The sequence below is a fragment of the Blennius ocellaris genome, assembly GCF_963422515.1.
Source record: "Blennius ocellaris genome assembly, chromosome: 3".
In the NCBI taxonomy this organism is placed as follows: Eukaryota; Metazoa; Chordata; class Actinopteri; order Blenniiformes; family Blenniidae; genus Blennius; species Blennius ocellaris.
Genome location: NC_137652.1, coordinates 3,559,258 through 3,582,686, shown reverse-complemented (window position 1 = coordinate 3,582,686; position 23,429 = coordinate 3,559,258). Strand labels below are relative to the sequence as shown.

The 23,429-nt window shown below is 46.7% G+C and overlaps 1 protein-coding gene across 1 annotated transcript; it reads right to left on the bottom strand.

The window, feature by feature from the left end:
* Window positions 1-535: 535 nt before the first annotated feature.
* On the bottom strand, window positions 536-19,933 carry LOC308148867 (high affinity choline transporter 1-like). Its single transcript, XM_080520406.1, has 9 exons — window positions 19,679-19,933; window positions 10,903-11,112; window positions 10,496-10,609; window positions 9,400-9,555; window positions 5,909-6,057; window positions 4,812-4,955; window positions 3,761-3,914; window positions 3,451-3,668; window positions 536-2,982 (listed from the first exon to the last, which is right to left on the bottom strand). The coding sequence occupies exons 2-9, from the start codon at window positions 11,084-11,086 to the stop codon at window positions 2,446-2,448; spliced, it is 1,656 nt and encodes a 551-aa protein (XP_080376532.1). The 5' UTR covers window positions 11,087-11,112; window positions 19,679-19,933; the 3' UTR covers window positions 536-2,445.
* Between the last annotated feature and the right edge of the window lie 3,496 nt (window positions 19,934-23,429).

Sequence of the window (23,429 nt, the reverse complement as noted above, 5' to 3'; positions counted from 1 at the left end):
ATAATAATAATAATAATGATAATAATAACAATAATAACAATAATAATACAAATTTTAATAATAATGATAATGATAATTTTAATAATAACAATAATTTTATTATTAATAATAATAATAATAATAGTAGGAATGGTAATAATTTTAATAATAATAATAGTAGTAGTGAAAATAATTGTATTATAATAAATATTAATATTAATAATAATTTTAATAATAACAATAATAACAACAACAATAATAATAATAATTTTCATAATGATAATTTTAATAATAATAATAATAGTAGGAATAATAATACTTTTATTATTCTAATTAATATTAATAATAACAATAATTTGGATAATAACAATAATAATTATAACAATAATTTTAATAATAATAATAGTAGCTGTGACAATAATTGTATTATTATAATAAATATTAATAATAATAATTTTTATCATAAAATAATAACAACAACAACAACAACAACAATAATAATAAAGCTCAGAATCAGTAATCACACAATTAAAGGAGTAAAAACGTAGTGTTTTTGGTTTCATCCTTTATTTCTGACAGAACATCACCCCATGGGGATTTACATTCATGGTATACAAAGTAGGACCTCACCAAGTGGCAAGAGAGAAGAGCCTTCACTGAAGCTCAGTCAAAGACAACCAACATGCATAAGAGTATAAAACCAAATACACATCAGGGGGGGAAATACTATTAGAAATCAACATCCATCGACCTGCTGATAGAAAGCTAACTCTGAAGGTCCGACGACGCGTCACCGTGAGTTTTCACTCTGAACAGCGGGAGGAGGAAAAAAAAAAAAAGAAATCTACATTTACGTTCATGTTCTGCAAAATCAAAAGGTGAATTTATCTGTTTTATTCTGAAAGTGGCTAACTCAAGATAAAAATCTTCTACCGGAGGCAAACAACTTCGATGAGAAATAAAAAGTGTAAATATACAAATCACCGTACGGCATGAGAGAATAACACAGGTACGAAATCACACGTAGGAAAAAGATCAGCCGGTTAGCAGCCACACCGATCGCTTGAAGCCGTTTGTCCGACAAGACGCCAGCCCGTGAGGCATTTCAACTCCAGGATGAACCCTTTTTTTTGGGGTTTTTTTTGTCTCCGAGGATGTGAGATGAAGCCGATATCCAGTCGCGTCCGGGGGCGACGACTTTCAGGTGAATTTGTTTTTGAATTTCAGAGGAAAATAAAATGATCCCACAGCTTGGCAAAATGGTACGAACGCAAACAAAACGCCAAACAAAACGGTGAGCAGGAGGAGGAATGAAGACGTTGGGAGACTTTCAGGGGAACGACGGAATCGTTGAAATCCCCTCACGGGAGACGCAGTCGCTAGCGTCAGTGTGTTGAACGGAGAAGAAGCCTGAAGCGTGTTGAAATGGGGGGTAAAGCTTGTTAAACCGGTCAAATGAGAAGGAACGATTTTCAAAAGGTCCTTTTTTTTTTTTTTTTTACCAGACTTGAATTTAGAGAATTATCACATTTAAGTACCTTCAAAACATCTGAAACTGTGTTGTTGTTTTTTTGGGGTCACTTCCGCTTGGGCCTTAACAAAAAACCCACAAAAAACCCACAAAAAACCCAACAAAAAACCCACAAAAAACCCACAAAAAAAAATCCCACAAAAAAAACCCAAATCAGTTTGGTGATAAGAAAAGTAATTAAAAAATTTTGATTTTTTTTTTTTTTTTTAATGTTGAAGTGAAGTTGGAGACAGCTGATTGACGAGAAAGAGAGAAAAAAATATAAAAAAAACCCCCCAAAAGTCTGTGATGAAGAGGCAGAACTCTCTCTAACTCCACCATCAAGATGTAGTTGTTATGGGCCTGTTCCACCTGTTTGATGGGCCTGTTCCACCTGATGGGCCTGTTCCACCATTATGATGGGCCTGTTCCACCCGATGGACCTGTTCCACCTGATGGGCCTGTTCCACCACTATGATGGGCCTGTTCCACCCGATGGACCTGTTCCACCCGATGGGCCTGTTCCACCACTATGATGGGCCTGTTCCACCCGATGGGCCTGTTCCACCCGATGGGCCTGTTCCAGCCTGTTCCATAGAGGAAGACACAGACTCGTTTTGGATATTCTGGAAGCTTTGGTTGGTGGGTTCCGATGCGAACCGATCGCAGCTCGGGGACAAAACGCCGTCCCCCTCGGGGACTGAGCAGAAGGTGGCTGTAGTAATCTATTGAACACAATATTTATTTGTACAAATATACAAGTCTGTCATTTCCTTATGAGGAGGATCAAAGCAATCAGGAGGTAACAGTTGTGTTTCTTGGAGGACTAATCATTTTTCTTTGGGTTTTGTGCAGAGATTCAACTAGGGAGTGTTTTCTTTGGGGTTGGGGGATGGGGGGTGGGTGGGGGGTGTAGACTCCGTCTGCAGCTCGTCCTCTGTCCTCTGCGAGCCTCTTCAGAAGCTGCTGGTGTCCAGGAGCTGCTTGGCCCCCGACGTGTCCTCGGGGTCCGCGGGGTTGACGCCGGACACCTTGGCCACCGGCGTCTGCCTGCGTTTGATCTTGAAGACGTCCCACTTGTCCGACAGCAGCCCCTTGTTGAAGACGATGGACGTGAGCCAGGAGAAGAGCAGGATGGACAGCAGCGAGGTGACCATGATGGCGGTGCGGAAGGGGAAGTACTGCGTCATCTTGCCCTCGGCGTCCGGCCGGAGGCCGGGGAACTTGATGACGGGCGGCAGGCCGATGAGGGGCTCGCCGCTCAGGACCCTCATCATGATGCCCATCAGGTAACCCACGGTGGCGCCGTAGCCGTTGGACACCTTGAAGAAGAGGATGCAGACCAGCTGAGGGAACATGATGGTGTAGGACATGTCCACGCCCACCAGCCAGAAGACCAGGACGCTGCTGTCCAGGAAGGTGAGCGCCGTGCCGGCCACGCCCACCGCCACCACCGAGATCCGTATCACCCACTGCATCTCGTTGTCCGACGCCTGGAGGGGGAGATTGGATCGATCAGATCGTCTCCGTGATTATACTGTATTTGAGGCTATCAAAATAAAATGGAATTGAGTTGATTTGATTTGAATTCAACGAGTCTCGGTTTCCCGAGAGCCGACGGAGAACCGGCTCATTGTCTGGAACATTCCACCGCGGATGACACGCTCAAACACCTCGTTGTCTTCACAGAGCAAACACCGGCGTGGGCTTCTATACATTATGTACGGCTCAGCGAGGTCAATGGCTGCATTGTAGCAGCGACTGTCGTTGGAGAATTATACAGCAGCCATAAAGAATGTAGACGGTAAATGCCTCGTCGCCGCCCACCTCTGGCTTTCAACGATGACCCTTTAAAGGAATTCAGTTTCATGGAATTCCAAGAGAGTTACAGATTTGCGCGCAGCTCCAGAGTTGCACGCACACAGTATATATTACATATCCATTGGTTTCTCCCTCCTCACCTGCTTCCTGAGGATGTTCTTGTAGATGTTCGACGAGAACAGCGACGCGGACGACAGCAGCGCCGAGTCCATGGAGGACATGACGGCGGCGGCCACCGCGCCGATGCCGATGACGGACACGTAGGACGGCGTGAGGAACTGCAGGGCGATGGGGAGGATGGACCCGGCCTGGTCTCGCTCGTACGGCGTGGGCAACCCATAGCTGGTGGAGTTCCAGTCTGGGTCGCGGGTCGTGAAGGGAGAACGAGAGGAAACCCGAGTGACACACTGAGCCAACTTGTCCCGCAGCGGGAGGGAAGAGGTACCCTACCTGTGGAAGCGGCCACGGCCCCCACCAGGATGGAGGGGATACCCAGCACCAGGCAGAAGGCGGAGGAGGCGAAGCAGGTGACCTGAGCCTGAGTGTAGGACGAGGCTGACAGGATCCTCTGGTAGAAGGCCTGGTAGGCCAAACCGCCCAGCGCCTGGTACAACACGGGTCACACACGACACGGCAGGGATCAGCTGAACACATTTCACCCCAGCGGACAAGAGTCACGACCAGCATGAAGGACTCATCCCGTTTATGTAATCTTCACGATGACTGGGTGTCTGAGAGATCGTTACTTTCGTCAAACATGAAAAATACATTCTCCAAACTGGCTTCAGGACGAGCCAAAGCTCTTGTCATTTCCACCGAACTCCTGTGCTTCATTAATCTGGATTATCTCCATTTCACTGACACACACAAGGAAGTTGTCCTACATCAATATCAGCATGAGCAGCCTTCAATAAACATTACTTTTATGGGACCTGGTTTGATGATGGTACCCATCTTTCTCCTCTAACATCAGATTTTAGAGCATCTTCCTCCTCTAACACCAGATTATAGAGCATCTTCCTCCTCTAACATCAGATTATAGAGCATCTTCCTCTAAAATCCCGATTATAGAGCATCTTCCTCCTCTAACATCCAGATTATAGAGCACCTTCCTCCTCTAACATCAGTTTATAGAGCATCTTCCTCCTCCAACACCAGATTATAGAGCATCTTCCTCCTCTAACATCAGATTATAGAGCATCTTCCTCCTCTAACATCAGATTATAGAGCATCTTCCTCCCCAACATCCAGATTATAGAGCATCTTCCTCCTCTAACATCAGATTATAGAGCATCTTCCTCCTCTAACATCCAAATTATAGAGCATCTTCCTGCACTAACATCAGGTGAATTTACTGAGTGAATCAGCCTGACCCACACAAGGCTGACAGCTCAGCTACAGTTCTATGTGACTATAGCGGTAACTGTAATCAGAGACTACCTTTAATATTTTAACCCAGATTAGGATTAAGTCTTCGTGCGTTGACCCTGGTTTCACTCACCAGCAGCATGAAGTCGTCAAACCACTTCCCGGCCTCATCGAGCTTCACCGTGCCGACCCAGGGGGCCTGGAAGGTTTGGTTGTAGGCCGTCAGCGAGATGTCCAGAGAGTGAGGGTTGGTCATCAGGTAGGGAACACACACATACTGGAAACACAAACAAAACCAACTCCGCTCATCAGATTAGACACCCAGGAGGGGAAACCTTCTTCAAGATGTAGTTTTCCTCTGCTTGGGACGGTCGTTTTGACCAACAAATCCTTGTTAATGTGAATAAATTCAGTCGTTTACGAAAACTACCTGCTGATAAACCATCATGTGGCCTTACGAGGTGTGTCTATTAGCGTTGTGTTGAGTCTGTTAGCGTTGTGTTGAGTCTGTTAGCGTTGTGTTGAGTCTGTTAGCATTGTGTTGTGCCTGTTAGCATTGTGTTGGGCCTGTTAGCATTGTGTTGAGTCTGTTAGTGTTGTGTTGAGCCTGTTAGCGTTGTGTTGAGCCTGTTAGCGTTGTGTTGAGTCTGTTAGCATTGTGTTGAGTCTGTTAGTGTTGTGTTGAGCCTGTTTGCGTTGTGTTCAGCCTGTTTGCGTTGTGTTCAGCCTGTTAGCGTTGTGTTGAGCCTGTCAGCGTTGTATTGAGCCTGTTAGCGTTGTGTTGAGCCTGTTAGCATTGTGTTGAGCCTGTTAGCGTTGTGTTGAGCCTGTTAGCATTGTGTTGAGCCTGTTAGCGTTGTGTTGAGCCTGTTAGTGTTGAGTCTGTTAGCATTGTGTTGAGTCTCTTAGCGTTGTGTTGAGCCTGTCAGCGTTCTATTGAGCCTGTTAGCGTTGTATTGAGTCTGTTAGCGTTGTATTGAGTCTGTTAGCGTTGGGTTGAGCCTGTTAGCGTTGTATTGAGTCTGTTAGCGTTGTGTTGAGCCTGTTAGCGTTGTGTTGTCGCCCGTCTCAAGCCAAGCCCACCCTTGTTCAGTCCCGTCTGTCTTGTTTCTGCCGTCGCCACCAGCTTTATCTGTCGTACTGATCAGCGGCCGAACGACCCGCAGACAAACCCCCCCCCGGGCGTTCAATCCACCCGTCTCATCTCCTCGTCTGAACGCGACGACGCACCAGGCTGATGAAGATGAGGATGAGCTGGATGACGTCGGTGTAGGCCACGGAGTAGAGCCCCCCCAGCAGGGTGTAGATGATGGCCACCACCGAGGAGATGAGGATGGAGTAGATGTAGGGCAGGTCCAGGATCACGGCCATCGTCCCTCCTGGAACAACAGGGCAGGGAGGTGAGGCGCCGAGGAACGTCGTCACCAGTCGTCTAACGCGCTGACGTCTGCCTCTACGGGTTCATGCATGTTTAATTGTCTCTCTCTCTCACACACACACACACACACACACACACACACACGCAAATACGCACGCACGCACACACACGAACTCACACACACACATGCATTCATTCTCTTTACAGATTTACGAAGCTAAGCTAAACCTTGTCATATTCTAACTTTTAACAGCGAAACAGCGACACGCTGACTCTGTCGTCATTCAGTTCAAAGATACATTTGAAGTTTAAAAACCTTTAAAAAGCGTCCCGGGGCTTTTAAAGAGCAACAAAGCCAAACTGAAAAGTGATAGTGATGAAATTAGAACAGAACCAAACAAGCAAAGAAAAAAAAAAAAAAAAAAAACGCGTAACAGAAGCAGCCTATTGATTGTGACTCTGAAACAATCCAAGTGGATTATCACCTTTTCAACGCTCATCATTTTAATTACAGTGCATGAAGGAATCAAGAGAAAGGTAAAGAGGCCTTCAAATAGTGAAACAACAAAAACAAACAAAACAAAAAAGAGAAGTTTGTAAGCAAAATCTAAACAAGTGAATTAAAAATAAATAAAAAAGGACATCTTGTTACTCAGACAAGACAAGCAAAACATCACTACCTTCACCGTCTCTTCTCCCACATTGCCAGGGTCGCCCCGGCCGCGGCCTGCAGCCACACCACAACAATGCCCTTAAACAGAGAAGTGTCAGATCGCCACCATCGATTGCCACTCAGCACCTTGTTGACCTCTGACCCCCCCCCCCCACCCTTCCACCCCCCCCACCCCCCCATCTGCCCCTCTGTTAATGCACCGTCATGCGTTACTGCGCTCCGACCTTTGACCCCTGTTCCTGGATTTCACCGCGTGTGAGTGTGAAACGCTGTCGAATCCGTCGACCGAATGACGAGGGGGGGGGGGGGGGAAGGGGGGAGTCGTTGAAACCAGACACATTTTATCAGTCATTGAAACGTTTCATGTGTTTTTAGGTTGTTTTTTTTTTTTGACTGAGCGGGAAGATGTTGACAGTGCGGACGATTAAAAAACAAAAACGAAAACAACAAAAAACGATTTAGTTTTTAGTGACGTTTTTGAGACGCTTCCGGGAAAAAGCAGGACCCGTCACGCGGTAGAAGCTTCCGGGGGGGGGGGCGGGGGGGGGGGCCACGTGGCAGCCGAAATCCACCTCGCCACCTGAATGTGGAAGTGAATGCGACGCGACACGACCAAAGAACCTGAGGCGTGACGCCACATAAATCACTGCATTGTAAATAATTTTCGCCCGGGTGGGGGGGGGGGGAGGGGTGGGAGGGGGAGGAGGGGTGGGGGGTCTCCTCCTCCCAGATATAACATCTGATCTCTAATCTCTGTCTCTGTGCTGAGCTCGGCTCTTCCCCCCCGTCGCGCTAAATTAAGGAGGAGGAAAGGTGGAGCGATATTCGGGGGGGGGGGGGGTTAAAGGGGGGGCCTCTGGGCTTTAATGGGCAGCGACGGCGACGGACAGCAGCAAAAAGCTGCACACACACACACACACACGCGTCTTTCACCACGACTGTAGAAAAATGCAAAGTGCATTTTAAACGTTAAACCTCTTGGCGACGACACGCACACACACTGAGTTTACGCTGCCGATAAACACACAAAGGGTCTCCCAGCAACAGTGGGTGGGGGGGGGGTGAGGGGTGGTGGGGGGGGGTGAATGCTCCGCACGCCCTCCGGAGCGTCAGGCATTTGCGCGAGTGTGTGAGAAGGCGAGCGATGTCCTGCATCGCGGCTCGGAAGCCCGAGGATGGGAGGTTTGTACCGAGAAGCGAGGGGTCCCCTTGACTCTATATTGGTTCGGTCGGTTCGGACGAAAGCGTCCCGGGAACATTCCCGCCGCGCCGCCGCGCCTCCTTTTGAGGCGCGGCGGCGCTGACTGAGGGTCAGTGCGGCTTTGGTGACTCCGACGCTTTCTTCACACGTGGGGGGGGGGGGTTCCACCTCGGGATCTAATACTTGAACGCGTGTCAGTGACTTTTTTTTTTTTCGGTTTTTGAGCTACAGAAATAAAAAAAAAAACAACAACAAAAAACCACAAAAAAAAAAAAAAACAACAAAACCAACTGATCACCTTTCACAATCAACAGGCTGCTCGATGTTTAACCCCCTTTCTCAATTAACACTGGAAAAGAAAGCAGCGTTAAAAACACAGAAAAACATGATGAGCACACACTTTTTTTCTCACCTTCGCAAACACCCACGCGCTGTAGGGCACATGCATAACACACACACACACACACACACTCACACACACACACTCGAAGCATGAACAGAAGTAACACTAACAATAGAAGCACTGATCGACGCCGCACTTCAAATAAAACACCATCACGATAATGATCCGCTTGTAATGGAGACAATGAAGCACAGCTGCGGTTATTTTTACCGACTGACCCTCATTTGTTCTCGTGGTCGTCGCCAACGTTTGTGTTTTCGTTTCGGAGTTGAACTCGAGTGGCTTCATTGCCTCATTATGAGGAAAGTTATTTCATCAAATCGACTCGTGAAAGTCTAATTTAAAGCTGAGCTCAAGCTCGTGTGGCTTCATGACTTCATAAAGTCTAAATAATGTAACTGAGTCATTGTACTTTTATAGTTTCTGGTGTTAAAGTTTGACTGGTTGGAAATTTCTGGACAAAATTAACATTTTCTCAAGTCAAAAAGTCTTTAAATTATTTTATGATCCCATTATTAAATCACGTGAGCCTGATGTTATGTAAAATATTCAGAAAATGTGTAACGTGTGGCTGGAGTACATGATGTTATTACATTTTACTGTGAAGTCTTTATATTGAGTTAACAGCAAGTCACACTAATTTTGCATGGTTTATTATAGAAATTCAATTTTTTTTTCATATCTGAATTCAGGTTTTAAAAAAAAATACAAAATGATAACTATATTGTATTGTTATTTTCAAATACCATTAAACTTTAAAAAAACCAATGAAATTGGCAAAAAAAAAAAAAAGAAACCTACTTTACTGTTTCCGGAGACGTTTATGGTTAAAACTTGACCACATTACGTCCCCGGGTTGTTTTTCTGACCTACTTTCTTTGGATACTTGACAGTCGCACCGATATCGCCGGATGGATGTCAGAGACGCCGCAGAGCCCAGCTGGTTTTCTGCTCTGCGGCTATTTTACGCCGTGTAACTCTGATCTCCGGGCGCCTGCACGATTGCATAACTCTGTGCATGCACGCGTTCCGGTGCCAGGCACTTTGGCGGCGTGGAGTAACTCACCCAGGCTGACCAGGGTCCGCGCCACCCACAGCACGTCGGCCACCAACGCGGGCAGGATGAGCGCGGTCGCCAGGGCGTTGCCGTACTTCTTCTGGAAGGGGTCCATCATCGTCACGTACTTGTTTTCTCTCATGGGCTTAGCGAAGAAAAAGCCACCTGCGGGAGGGGAGGGGGACGTGAGCTTAATGGTCCGATTCCGGAAAGGGTGACGGTCTTAACACGGGGGGGTGGGGGGGGGGCTTGTATTTCTGCCATTTCAAAAAAAAATCCAGATGGGAATGAGAGGAAGAGTGAAAGAATGACTACGTGTCAACAATCGCAGAGACGAGTGTTCCTTCCGGATAACACAATCAACACCTTCTGCTGGAGCTCATGGTTCCACTCGGCCAACAATGGACCCCGACACAATATTACATTTCCTCCTGGAGGCCGGAGTTACCCCCCCCCCCCTTCCTTTAACGCTCACGCTCCACCGTGCCTGTTGCACCCTCACCCTCCACCTGTTGCGAATGTTTACAGATGAGTTTGTCAGTTTGGTGAAATCAGGAGCAGCAGATCCGAGCCTCCGGGGTGAACTCATCGCTTTGCACCTGTCGCCTTGAGTTCCAATCCTAAACTGATTTCGCATGGCGCTATTTTTACCGTGAGCGACACTTTTACTGGTGTGTGGGGTCAGATGATGGTGGTGGTGGTGGTGGTGGTGGTGGTGGTGAGGGTACTGGTTAGTCACCCAACGGAGGGAACCTCTGCTCGTATCTGACAACGACGACGTCGTTGCGATGTGCAATTAAATGCGTCTGAGTTGATCGGGTCCGTCAGGACCGCTGTGGTTCAGTGAGTAGAGCTGGTCGTCTCCCTATCCCGGGGTTTGGCGGCTTGATTCGCCATCTTACCCGGACAATGTCCTTAAGACGCTGAACCACAACGTGTCCCTGATGGTACATTGCATCAGGGACACGTTGGGTCCTGGTGGTACACGACGTGTCCCCGAGGGTTTTTCTTTGGCTCTTTCAAGTAAAAAAAAAAATAAAACATTGCATCGATTCGCTAAATTCTGACCGTTGTGAACTTGGGCCAAGTTGTTGGCTGTACTAACCTAAGAAGAAGGTGACAATGTAGGGCACAGGCATGAGAGCCCACACGGCGCCCAACGTCGGGTTGTACGTGGCCTCAGCTATACCGAGTATGAAGCCTCCGCCCACCCAGGTAGCTGCAGGAAAAAAGAAGCACATGCCAGTTTTCAATGGGAGCTCTGATGTTATTAAAATGTTAGAAAACATAACAAGACAGTTTCTAGAATGCCCAGAAGACCTGAAGAAATAAATATTGCTTTCGTTTTAAAGGCTGGTTTTCGCTTTATTGGAGATAATCTATGGAAGAAAGACACACGGGGAAGCTCTGATGTATACGACATTATGATATTCCACTTTTTAACTCCGTGCTTTACCCACAAAACATTGGATTAGAAAGATTGGACCTGAAACCCCCTCGCCTTTGTTTTACCAGTCAGAGTGAAGATTCCAACCAGCAGGTTGATGTTGCGTCCGGCCAGCAGGGTGAACACCATGCCGTCCCCCGAGCACTTCTTCTCCTTCTTCTTGGAGCGCATGGACGCCCAGATGCCCGTTCCCAGGATGAGCAGGTAGAATCCGGCCATCACCACCAGACCCGGCACGTTGAGAACCATGGTGGACGACTGTCTGTGCGAGACTCCTGTGGACAGACAGGATGAGGGAAACGTGACGCCTCTGTGGCGAGAACAATCACAAACAGACAAGAAAACCTCAAGTGTTGTTTGCACAGTAGTGTAAAAAAATCAAAAAGAATACAGAGTCATACCAGTGAAAGAAGGAGGGTGAGGGAGGTGGAAAAGAAAGTTTATTTGCCTTCTTAAACAAATAAACAAACAAAATAAGGCCACAGTGGCCCAAAAAAAAAAAAGAAGAAGTATCAGCATCTGAGATGAATGGTTGTGCTTGCTGGGGATGTGGGGACGAGGGGGTGAGGGAGGGGGCGAAGAAAGAAGTGGGTCAGAGGGGAGAAACAGTGTGGAGGGATGGAGGGATGAGGATTCGAGGAGGCGAGAGGGGTCTCTCACCAAAACACTGGTCAAAGATGGTGGACAGATGTCCCCCGTCTTCAGCGGTTCGGCGCCATGAGTTTCAACCTCAAACATCGGGAAGTGAACACACCTCAGAGCCATGTTAGTACCCAACTGTGTGTGTGTGTGTGTGTGTGTGTGTGTGTGTGTGTGTGTGTGTGTGTGTGTGTGTGTGTGTGTGTGTGTGTGTGTGTGTGTGTGTGTGTGCACACATGTGTGTGTCCTGCAGGACTGTATAAATAAATAGAGACCAGTATAAACTATCCTTATACGCAGACGATGTTCTTCTGTACCTCACTAAACAATCCCTGAAGTGTGTGTGTGTGTGTGTGTGTGTGTGTGTGTCTATAGTCACTGCGGTTGTATTCTGAACACGACAGACATACAGTAATACAGAATACAGCTCATACACCCTTAATATACCATCACATCATCAAATTAATATTTAGTTGTCCGTCCATTGGCCATGCAGTGGAGCTCTGATCCGTTCTTCTTGCATTGCTACTTTCAATTCTTCTAAAATCTTTGGTTTACACTTTGAAACAGACCTTTTGATAATCCACCACAGATGTTCAATGGGGCTCATGTCCGGGGGATTGAGACGGCCATTGTCCTCCTGCAGCCTGCAGCCACGCTATACCGGCCAGTGCGAGCGATTGAAGGGGGTTTAGCGAATGACACAATACTTGTTCAATGAGCCGTCGTAGACGGCGAAAGACGACCGACACCTCATGCATCCCCAAACCATGATGCCGCCTCCACCTCGCTTGAGAGTAGGCGTCATGTAAGAGATAACGCTTCACTTGGCTTCACATCAGCAGGAGGCAGATGAAGCTGGCAGACTTACTGTTCAGTTCTTGTGCACTCGGGCCAGCGGTTTGGTTGCTGGAGCTCCTGTGACGTCATTCGATCAGGATGCACCGTTTCTTTGTAAAGTAATGCATTTTCATGAAAAGATGCATCGGTCTGACGGCTGCTTTGCACACCGACGTGAATTTAGTTAATTTAACTGAGTCGGCTGCGGCCAGTCCAGACAACGTGAAGGCACGACAGAGTTCTCCTGCTGAAGTATTACAGGAAAGCATTTCTCTTTCAATTCTTTATTATACACAGGGATTTCTATAGTATAACAAAAAAAAAAAGACATGGCTCTCTCCCGGTGCAGTTAAAAACACAAAGCAACAAATAAAACTAGAGGCAGAAGGAATGCATGCACGCATCTCCATTTAGAACAACAAGCGGAAAAAACTATTGTGAATGTAATGGATGTAAAGTATCTGTGTGTGTGTGTGTGTGCGTGAAGGTATGGAAGGAAAGGGTGAGGAGTGGGGGGGGGGGGGGGGGGGGGGGGGGGTGGTGGTGGCTCACAGCCAAAGTCAACAAATGCCTGAAAAGCTCCATCATGTGGCCCATGTGTTTGGCCGTGCTCTTTAAGGAAGTGTAGACCTGCCCACTGCACATACCAAAGACATTAAAGATTTCAAAACTGCAGCTTTAAGTTTCAGCTCTGAAGGTCGGGGCCAAAGCCGTATAGGCTCCGTGAAACCCCCAAACTGCAAACACAACTGCAAAACATTACAAGTCGTGGCTCCGTCCCAAGCCCCATACACATCGGCAGAAAAAAAATGTCTCTTCTTTTCTTTTTCTACGCTGCATTGTGAACTTTTTTTTTTATGACGCCATTACGCTCTGACAGCCGTAGTTACGCGCTACACGTTCTCTCAAGAGTAAAGCTTCGAGTCCCAGTTGGGTCTCTCTCACAGACGAGTCTTTGTTTTCTTTCACGGTTAAAAACAGACCATCTTAACGCCTCCCCTCTACTCGTGAGCGACTCCACGATAAAAACCTCGTTCTGGTTCCTTCACCCCACCGAAATGAAAAGCTCCCCTCAACGTGTTATTTTCCACAATCTTAAAAGTCACAGCCTCTCTCACATTGCAGGTTTGCGCGATGCGGATGGCGGGACATCAACCCGTCCGAAGCGAACCCAAGGGAGCCTCAGCGGTGTGGCATTTATTCGTTTGGAAAGAAATTCCCCAAATCAGAAAGAGGAGAACGTGGGCGAGAACGACCCGGAGGGTGACGCTGCAACGGGAGCTTGGAAGTAAGTGCAACGGGAGCTTGGAAGTAAGTTGTTCGCGCCTATTAGCATTCTACGCTAGCATCTGCTGTTGGAGTCTTTCGTTTTTCCAGCAATATGCGCGCAATGTAAACAGACGGGAAGCCGTTTGCAGCTGGGATCGTCTCAAATATCTGACACTGTCTGGTATTGATCGCAGGCTCTGGACCGCCGACTCCGCCGTGCGTGATGTTAAAAGCCACCGGCTGGAGCCGCGACCACAGATCTCACTCACGATCCAATGTTTGATCTCCGACGGCAGAAAATCGTCCGGCGTATGGGAATCATTCGAGCGTCTGCATTCGTGTTTGGCTCCTTTTCAAGGACCTATGAAACATTTATAGGCCTTCGTGAAAACCAAAGGAGTATAACGTGTCTATATGCTTATTTTTATATCCGCTTGTGAAAGCGAAATAGCTGTTGAGGACACCTTGTCCCAGTCTCGAGGACCCCTGGGACGTTCATTCCTTAAATAACAACATCGATGATGCAGGTCACCAGTCAACCGAAGTTGGTGGTTCCCAACCAATACTGCGAGTTTGATGCTTGCAAGTGGTATTTAAATGATGGTTAACGTGAATAGATCAAAGATAATGTTTAACGGGAAAATGTAAGTGCCCTGCATGTAATTGTCGTAAAGCCCCGTTTACACAATGTCGTCTTTAAAGTGAAAACACAAATCATTTGTCAAACGGGGCCCAGTCTTCTCTATAACGCTATGCAAAACATTTCACAGAGCAATGAGGAGCCTGGAGCGTGATATACTGTACATGCCTATATTGACATATTATAGAGTTGAAAACAAAAGTCAAGAGAGAAGGAATGCTCGGCTTGGCTCAGGTCCAGGCAGGACCGCACAAATACCTTTCTGCTGTCATATTTCTTCGATAGCGTGACAAATTACGCCCGTCATTCACAACGCCGCCAACTGAAAGGACGTGCTCCTGTCGAAGATCCAACGTACCAAACCCGTCAGACGTGTCGGACGTGTCGGACGTGTCGGACGTGCCAAGACGGCAACCGTCCAAGATAAACGACACGCACAACTGTGGATACGGAGTGAAGATGTTGTACATCAAATGTAAACAATGAAAACAAATAATGTGCAGAGTGAAGAGTCTGTTTGGTGTGACTCCGGCGCCGGAATCGCCCCAAGACAGCGAGTTCTGAAGGCGTCCCCCAGGGAGGGGACAGGACGACCTGGTATTTTTTTTTTTTTTTAGGGGGGGGGGGGGGGTTTATGACCTTTCCTGTGAGCCACAGTACAGCCGGAGCAATGTGATAAAACACGACCGATAAACACGATAAAGTCGACGACCACTTCTTTTGGTCTAGTTCAGGGGCTCCGGAGCCTCGGTCCCACTGCAGTTCATCCCGGAGACGTAAGGAGGCAAGGCCACCCAGAGCGCAGTCCCGCTACAAATGTTAGGCGTGGCGATTACGCAACATTAATTGCATGAAGAACCTAGAATTGCTGGATAGCGGCTCAACTGGTACCTGAAGCTGGGAGCTTCCTGTACCTTTCACAGTAAAACTGCAGCGCTGTGAAGCGCCGACAGTTCCAAGAGGTTTATCGCGAACTTGTTGAGAGTGACGGCAAATAATAGTGAATCACACAACTCAAGGACATTGAACGCCACACCGCTCACACTCATGGCTCTAAAAATCCCAGCTGAGAGCTGCAATGCATTATGGGAGTTTCTCTTTGTCGTGTTTTAAATGTAATTATTGAGGGTTATATTAGGTTTGTAGTGTTTTTGTTGCTTTAGTTCATGTAGTTTAGTTTATTAGTTGTAAGTTGTCAACCAGCAGTGAAGAAGGTTTTGTGTGTCGTGTCCTCCTGGCATGTCCTTCCTGTGGGACTGTCAAAATAAAAGCGTGCGGCTCTTTGGGTGTTGCGTTCAGTGTTAACCGGGACCAAATGGCTCTTTGAGCATTGAAGGTTGCCGACCCCTGGCCTAGTTCAATTAAAAAAAAAAAGAGAAAAAAAAAATGTCTCCATAACTCACACTTATAATTAGTTTAAAAAGAAGTGTGTGTGCTCGGTGTGACTTGCGGCTCACTTCCAGTGACCGGTGCAGTCAGAAGAGGAGCCGGTCAGAACAGGATAATGTTCGGGGGTCACGTCCAGCTTCTTTCATTTTCTCAGAACGAATTTGTCATTCGTCGGTAACGACAGTCCCCATAAATGACGCAACGGCGTCCCGGCGGACGGGTCACGCTCCTATCTTTAGGCCCTTGCGGCCATACATGGGCCATAGCGGTGCCCCGGCGAAGAGAGGCGGCCATTCATTCGCTGCGCGTCTGGGGTTTCGACTCGCTTGAATGAGCCGTACTGATATTTATTTGTTGAGGGAGAGATTTTGCTGGTCGCCGACTCCTTTTCGGTGGAGCGGCGCCAGGTTTACTCTGAGAAAAGCCGCAGACCCTTTCTGCGATCTCCGTCACGCCGGAGCGCGAGAGCGAAGCCAAATGCTGGACAGACCGACGAGCAGCTGCACCGCCACCCGACTCTACAAAGAGTTTCCTGTGACATCTTGGCCAAACTGTTGTTTTTTTTAACGACAATGTCGGGATTTCCAAACAGACTTCTCTCTGAATTCAGACCCGTCACTAAGGGTCAAGCTCACCGTCCGCATGAAGCAGCGAGTCAGAGTCAAATATCTCGGCCGTGACTTTTAACGCACGTCGAGTGGCCCGAGGCGCTCCAGCCGTGGAAAACGCTCGCTGCTGATTTATATCGCCGCCGCCACATCGACAAATCACAACTGACAAGGTCAGCACGATGAATCGGACCGTAGAACGCTTCGGTCCTGACATGTGTCCCACCTTCTGGAGGTAAACTGGGATTACTGGGCACTCGCTCACGTGTGTGTGTGTGTGTGTGTGTGTGTGTGTGTGTGTGTGTGTGTGTGTGTGTGTGTGTGTGTGTGTGTGTGTGTGTGTGTGTGTGTGTGTGTGTGTGTGTGTTAGGGCTGCTCGATTGCTGCTCGATTGGAGAAAAAAAAAATCAGAATCGCGATTATTTCGGGATTATGATGGGATTTGGAACTATTTACACGATTATGTCTTTGCATTTGGAACCAGCGTTTATTCAACATGTTTAAAAAAAAAAAATACTCCTGTTAAATATATAAGAATATCTTGTAACGTGGTAGTGAAAAATAGACTGTGGTACTGCACTCGATCTTTTGAAAACAAGAAATAAATCAAACACAATAAGAGATAGATGTACTTCAATAGATTGGTCCAGAATAAAATCGTGTTCAGCGAGGAACTCCAAACTTTAATTTCCATTCCAACACGCTTTTTCTTTTCTCATCACGGCGTAAGAACAAAACTACTTCCGCTCGGAAACCCCCGCTTCTCTACAAAATAAAGCTCCCCCTCGCTCCGCAGTAACTGGGTGAATTAGGACCTGAACTGATCACCACGGGGGGGGGGGGGGGGGACTTTATTTTGTAGGGGGGGGCGGGGTTTCCAGTCGGTGGTATTTTGGTGTTACACAGCGTATGCGCCGCGCTCTCATGTTTGTTTGTTTGTTTTTTCTGTTTATCAGAGAGAGAAAAGACGAGAGTTTCTGAGAAGTGTGGGTTCCTGGAGAATGACGTTCGGAGTTCCTCTCTGAACACGCCGCCTCCGTGTGCGTGTGTGTTTCACGTAAACATTACCGACTCCGATATCGACGACACAAAGCAAGGAGTCGCCCGGCACGTTCCTCCGAGTGCCACCTCAAAACCAGTTCCCCTGCTCGTCTGCTATACTTTGTACATTTCCAGTAAACCTACCGAATGTATCCGCGAAACTTTAGGTGAGATTTTTTTTTTAATTGTCACTATAACGAGGTACGAGATCTAAAAAGTGGATTACTTATATAAGATCGCTTTTTTTTTTTCGAGGCAACCTGGTTTGATGATAGTCGAATTCATCACAGGTTGATTCAGCAGTAACGTCTTCGGGGGGAAGTTTGCGTTGCGGTTTCGTTTCGAGATGAAGCTAAAATTCCATCTCACAGTTCCTTCAGCTTCCGTCCATAAAACGCGTCTAAATAGTCAAACGGCAGTGTTGCGTGCGCCTCCACTGACGTAGAATGAAGGAAACGGCTGATTAAAACCGATCAGTTCTGATCAAACGCAGGTTTTGTGTCGTAAATACTTCCTGAAGCGTCGGGGAGGTTTTCAACACAAAGCATCCAGGCTCCTTCTGGATTTAAACATTCAGCAGATTCATCATTTCTCTACTTCAGACAAACAAACACTGATTAAAGGACAATAATCCACTATGTGATGAAGTAGTTTCACGTGACGACAGGAGAAGATCGTCACTTTATGAGAATTAGTGTCAATTTTTGACAATTCTGCTTTTCTCACAATTAGAATAAACATTTATAATATTAAATACGACGGCGCGTCTGATCACATTCACTGCAATGCTTAAATCCAGCATGTTTATTTGGAGTTTCATTTCTCTGCTTGATCTTGGTTAATTTTTACATTTCAAAACCAATTTTGAGGTAAAATCCCCAGATGGAAGTCGCCGTAAACAAAAAAAAAAAGTATTTAAAACTTTATTTCTCCTCAGCGTTTCAGGAAGTTCAGTTTGTCACCGGTTTTGAATGTCATGAGCTGAAGGCGAGCACATTTAGTTTTTCTGACCGCTGCAGGTGTTTAATGTTGACGTGTTTCAGTGGCACAGGGCTGGTAGTCTCTCTCTCTCTCTCTCTCTCTCTCTCTCTCTCTCTCTCTCTCTCTCTCTCTCTCTCTCTCTCTCTCTCTCTCTCTCTCTCTCTCTCTCTCTCTCTCTCTCTCTCTCTCTCTCTCTCTCTCTCTCTCTCTCTCTCTCTCGTTCCTTTTAACACCATTGTCTCTGGCCGATCGTCTCTTTGATTACAGGATCCGAGGCGAGGTTGACATTTTTTGTTTCATACAGGTGCAGAAGCGTTTCTTGGCTCTGACTCAAGCCTTTCTAGTAATACTCTTCCTCCTTCTCCTCCTCCTCCTCGTCCCACACCTCATCCCCTCTCCTCCCTCATCCCTGTCTCAGTAACTTTCCATTCGCAGGGCGACTCCCCTGACCCTTCTCCATCGCGACCTCCTGCAGTTTCAGGAAGCCTGGTAACTGAAACAGGAGCAACACTGAATAGATAAAGACGTAGTGAGTCTAAAGTTTCACACATAATGTGCCCCGGCAACAGCAGTCAACATCACAGCAACGGAAATATGTTGGTGTGAAACTTTTCTTTTTTTAAGTTTTTTTTTTTTTTCAAGATGGAATTCAGGGGTCGGTGAGCACATGAAGGGTAAAGCAGATAGTTAAGAGGTTGAAGCTGAAGCTGTGTGCCGTTAGAGTTCACTCGGCACAGCAGGGGGGGGGGGGGGGGGGGGCTTCAATTTAGAGAGAAGAGCTTGAATGATCAAGAAAAGAGTGAGGAGAGAAAAACAGGCTGATAGTGAGGAAATGGAATTAAAACAAAAAAAACAAAAAAAAAAAACTGCCAAAGATTTTTTTTTATATGAACAACAAATCAACACACAGAGAACAGATTTCTTCAGAAATAGACTAATGTATCTAATACAAACGACCAATATTCACCGGTCCACTCTACATATCATGTCATGTGATACAGATACATTTCATAACACAGCTTCCGTCCAAGGATTGATAACGGTATTCATGATGAGTCAGCGAGATTACTAATTAAGTCACTTTACAGAGAAGTACTTGGTGGAAAGTTACAGCTCAGGACCTGATAGCGAGGATGCAAAACAAAGATACGAGTGTGAAGAGCCAGTTTGGCAGCGCAGGAGTAGTAATGCCCCTCTTAGGGCTATTTCTAGGTAAGGCATGCTCTCTCTCTCTCTCTCTCTCTCTCTCTCTCTCTCTCTCTCTCTCTCTCACCCAATCTGACCATGTTCAAATACCCCTTGTTCCAAGTTTTACATGCACACAGCTTTTCAAGAGTGTTTAAAAGATTAAAACTGATTAAAAAAAAAAGAAAATCAGAGCGCATTCTTAAAAAAAGGTGAGCACAGGAGAGTGAGCGGTGTTTGGAGACGTACCTGTGAGGGTGAACAGTACGAGTCACTTCTTAGTGATGGAGGCTATTCAGGAGTCAAGGGGTGAGAATAGAGTCAGTCCAAGATTCATACGACCCTCGTCCACAGTGATGGGGTTGAGCCAAGAGGTTGAGAGCAACACACACACACACACACACACACACAAACACACACTCACACACACACCAAAAATTAAAAAAAGAAAAGTCTTTTTGCAGTGAAGAGTCTGCGATGAAGTTCAAAGTGTGGACAGATGGAAGTCTCTCGAATCGACACCCGCTTTCCCCCCCTGGTTTTTAAAGCGGCCAGGGTGGGAGGGGTCAGTCGTACACGAAGCGGAGGGAAGCGGCCACAACAGCTCCCTGATTGGAGATGGTGCCGACCCCCCCTCGCCGCCCCCCCCCCCCCCCCCCCCTCCCTCGCCTGGGGACACCAGGACGGCTTTAAGTATAGGGTAGCAGCACTGGCAGGGTGAGAACACAGAGGAGGACACCCTGCTGCCTTCATGGGGGCGGCCACTAGATGGCAGTGTGGGGGGGGGGGGGTGCAGACCAACAAAAAGAAGAAGCACCAAACGAAAAAACAACAACAACATGTTGACAAACAATAGGCATCAAAGTAAATAAATAAATGAAACACAAATGAGTGAATGAATTAACGATCTATTTTTCTTGATGTACTTTCGCTTATGCAACGAGTCGTCGTTTCTGCCCCGTTCTCCGCTATTCGCTGTGTTTTCAGTGAAAACGCAGACCGTCCGTTGACGTAACGGTGCTCAAGAGTCACAACACACATCTTCAAGTAAAAAAAAAAAAAAATTGGAAATGTGGAACTTTTTGACGCGCCGACCCGTCGAGGGATGCGACCACCCGAAAAACGCTCGGGCTCCGTCTCCATGGAAACGGGCATTAATTCCAACGACGGTGCCACGTAAACACGGGAAAAAAAACCCCGACGTGTTTTCTTTTTGACACGTTGTTGCACAACAGCGTCTGAGTGATACTTTTTTAACAGTATCGGTTCTTCTTGTTCCTCAGAAGCTCTGACTCATAGAAACTGAGCTTCCCTCCTGAGACTCATTGATTAAAATCCACGATACTGAGCTCAGTGGGTCACTGGGCCTCGCTGCAGGACCAAATAAAACCCCCACTGCTTCTTGGGGGGGGGGGGAAGCAACATGTTTTCCATTTTCCCGTCGACAGAACCTCCGAAACATCACCAGACGTGATTTTTTACTTCCCTTCTCCGTCCGTCGTCTCTCACCTACACGCCACTGTACCGCCCGCCTGACGAATACCAACCAAATCCGCGAGCGGCTGCAAAAAAAACATCTCTTTTATTGGCGTGTGCGTGTGTGTGTGTGTGTGTGTGCGTGTGTGTGTGCGTGTGTGTGTGTGCCTCCACAAAGCCTGGCCTGTTCGGCCCCTCATGGTTTTAATCTATGAAGCAGTTTTAGTGACCCGGGACGAGCCAGAGAGAAACTAGCGAGTCACAAAAAGGGGAGCAAGAGTTGATTAAAAATAGATATGAAAAAAAATATATATTCTCACATCAGTGGGGAAAAAATAGAAAACAATTTCACATTCAATCACTGTGTGGAATCTTTTCCTTTTCGCGGGAAGGAACCTGGATCAGATGAAGAACCAGTCCAAGACAACTGCACATATGAAGAGATTCTGTCCAGAGTGAAACGACCACAAAGCCACACTTCTTTTTTTTTTTTTTACAGCTCATATAATAAAGCTACTGTCCGGCTGGGCAGAGCGCGGCAACCACACATCAACTCCACCTCGTCTCGGCTGGAATTTCACCCGCAAGTCGCATTTAGCAGCGGACTTGTCCATTTATTTATTTATTTATGTATTTTCTACTTAGTGTTATTTTTCCTGCTTCCACCAACAAACAGCTGTGAGGAGCCGAGGTGAGTCTGTCCCTTTAAGAGTCCCTTTCCTGTGACCATGAGCAGATCAGGAGCTTGCCACTTCTAGTGTGTGTGTGTGTGTGTGTGTGTGTGTGTGTGTGTGTATGCATGCACTCTATCTGATCAGACACTTCTCGCCCACTCTGTCTTGCATGCTTTTCAGCTCAGCTCACCCTCTCTCTCTCGCTCTCTCTCTCTCACCCTCTCTCTCTCTCTCTCTGATTCTGGTTTGACGCGTTTACATCTCTTCAAGCGAACCTCTTTCCTTTCCCTCTCTATTCCCTTCTCTCACACACAGGTTCCAGTTGCATAGCTCACGTCGCGATTCTTATTTCAGCACAACAGGGAGTGTAGACTTCACCGTCAGCGTCGTTCGCCGGGTGATTTCCACTTCCTGTGGTCAAATCAGCGCCGATGGGAGATGGGACGTCTGAAAATGCAGCTGTAACTGACACATTCTTTATGTGGCGTAAAGCGTCTGAATGCAGTTCTTAAATGGGCCTGACATTCCTGGAACGTCCAATAATATCAAGAAGCACCTGTATTCGTGACGTTTGCAACCGAGCGTGTGGATTAGTAGACAGCATTCGCTCCCTGCAGCATCCTCCTCTCTGATCAACTCCATGGAATTGATCTGAATGCTGAGCGACCTGGAGTGTATGTGTGGAGACACACAGTAGATATATATATATATATATAACTATATGTAACTTATGATAAAAGGTGGTGACTGTCGGTGACGGCGTGACGCCTCGACCCTGAATCATAGAATTCAGGTCAAAATCTTGATCCGCGGTCAGGAATTGAGATTTGTGCCGAACTTGCCGTCGTTATGTGTAAACACAGGGTGCGAACTACTTAAAGAGACGCTCAGTTTCTAACAGGGAAACTTCGTAAATGTCTGATTTCCTGATTATTGTGGGATTCCGAGGAGCAGCAGCAGGAAGCCGATGCGAAGGTAAAGTCTACGGTGTGGGAGGAGGGTCAAAAAGGTAAATCCCCTCTCCTCAGAATCACAATCACTAAATACTTTATCAACAGGGATGAAACTCAGTGTTTGTGTATTTTGGCAGTAATTAGCGCTCCCTCTCTTTCCCTCCCACCGCCTAAAGCCGAGTTTAAAACTGGGTTTTTTCTTATACAAACAGCAGTCCGGCAGTGAAACCCATGCCCTGTTACAGCGTAAACACCTCTGCTTATAGACAAGCCTCTACTGTATATGTACTCATTTATTTTTTTTCTTTTTAAATATGGTGGGTGCAGCTGAAGTTCATTTAAAAAAAACTGCACTGCCTGGGGCCCATATTGACGTCATCATCGACAACGTCGACATTTTTCACAATTACAGCAGGACATTTCCTAAAAGTGGTCCTGCTGTGTCAATTTTCAAGAGGAATCACAGCAGCAATTTTTTCCCCTCCACAGTCACACACTAAAATCACATCTGATTAAAACCATTCCCACAAAACGCACTCCATAAAAAAGACTGAAAAGAACTTCGCACCTCCTTTTCAGTCTCAAAATTATTGTCACAAAATGACTTCTCAGTCTTCCCCTCCTGCAGTTTTTATCCAATTTGAACATTCTAAATACGAAAAACTGTATTTTAAGCGATGAAAATAGGATTTTTTTGAATTTGCCGTTTGGTTGAAGTTCCACAGTGAAGTTTAGTTTAACTTAAAAAAAAGTCATTTATATTTCACTCCGGGAGTGAAATCTCCAACTTTGTACGGTAGAGACATTGACGGGATCGAGGCCCGACGCCGACGTCCAAAACGTTTTCAGCGAGTTAAGAAGCTTGTTTATCCGGGTCGTTGCCGACCAGAGAGGAGG

Excerpts from the sequence above, each read along its gene's own strand:
- LOC308148867 (XM_080520406.1), bottom strand. The coding sequence starts at position 11,086 with ATGGTTCTCAACGTGCCGGGTCTGGTGGTGATGGCCGGATTCTACCTG. Across the intron at positions 10,610-10,902 it reads TGGAATCTTCACTCTGACTG|CTACCTGGGTGGGCGGAGGC; the intron begins GTAAAACAAAGG and ends TTTTTCCTGCAG. Across the intron at positions 6,058-9,399 it reads GCGGACCCTGGTCAGCCTGG|GAGGGACGATGGCCGTGATC; the intron begins GTGAGTTACTCC and ends CTGTTGTTCCAG.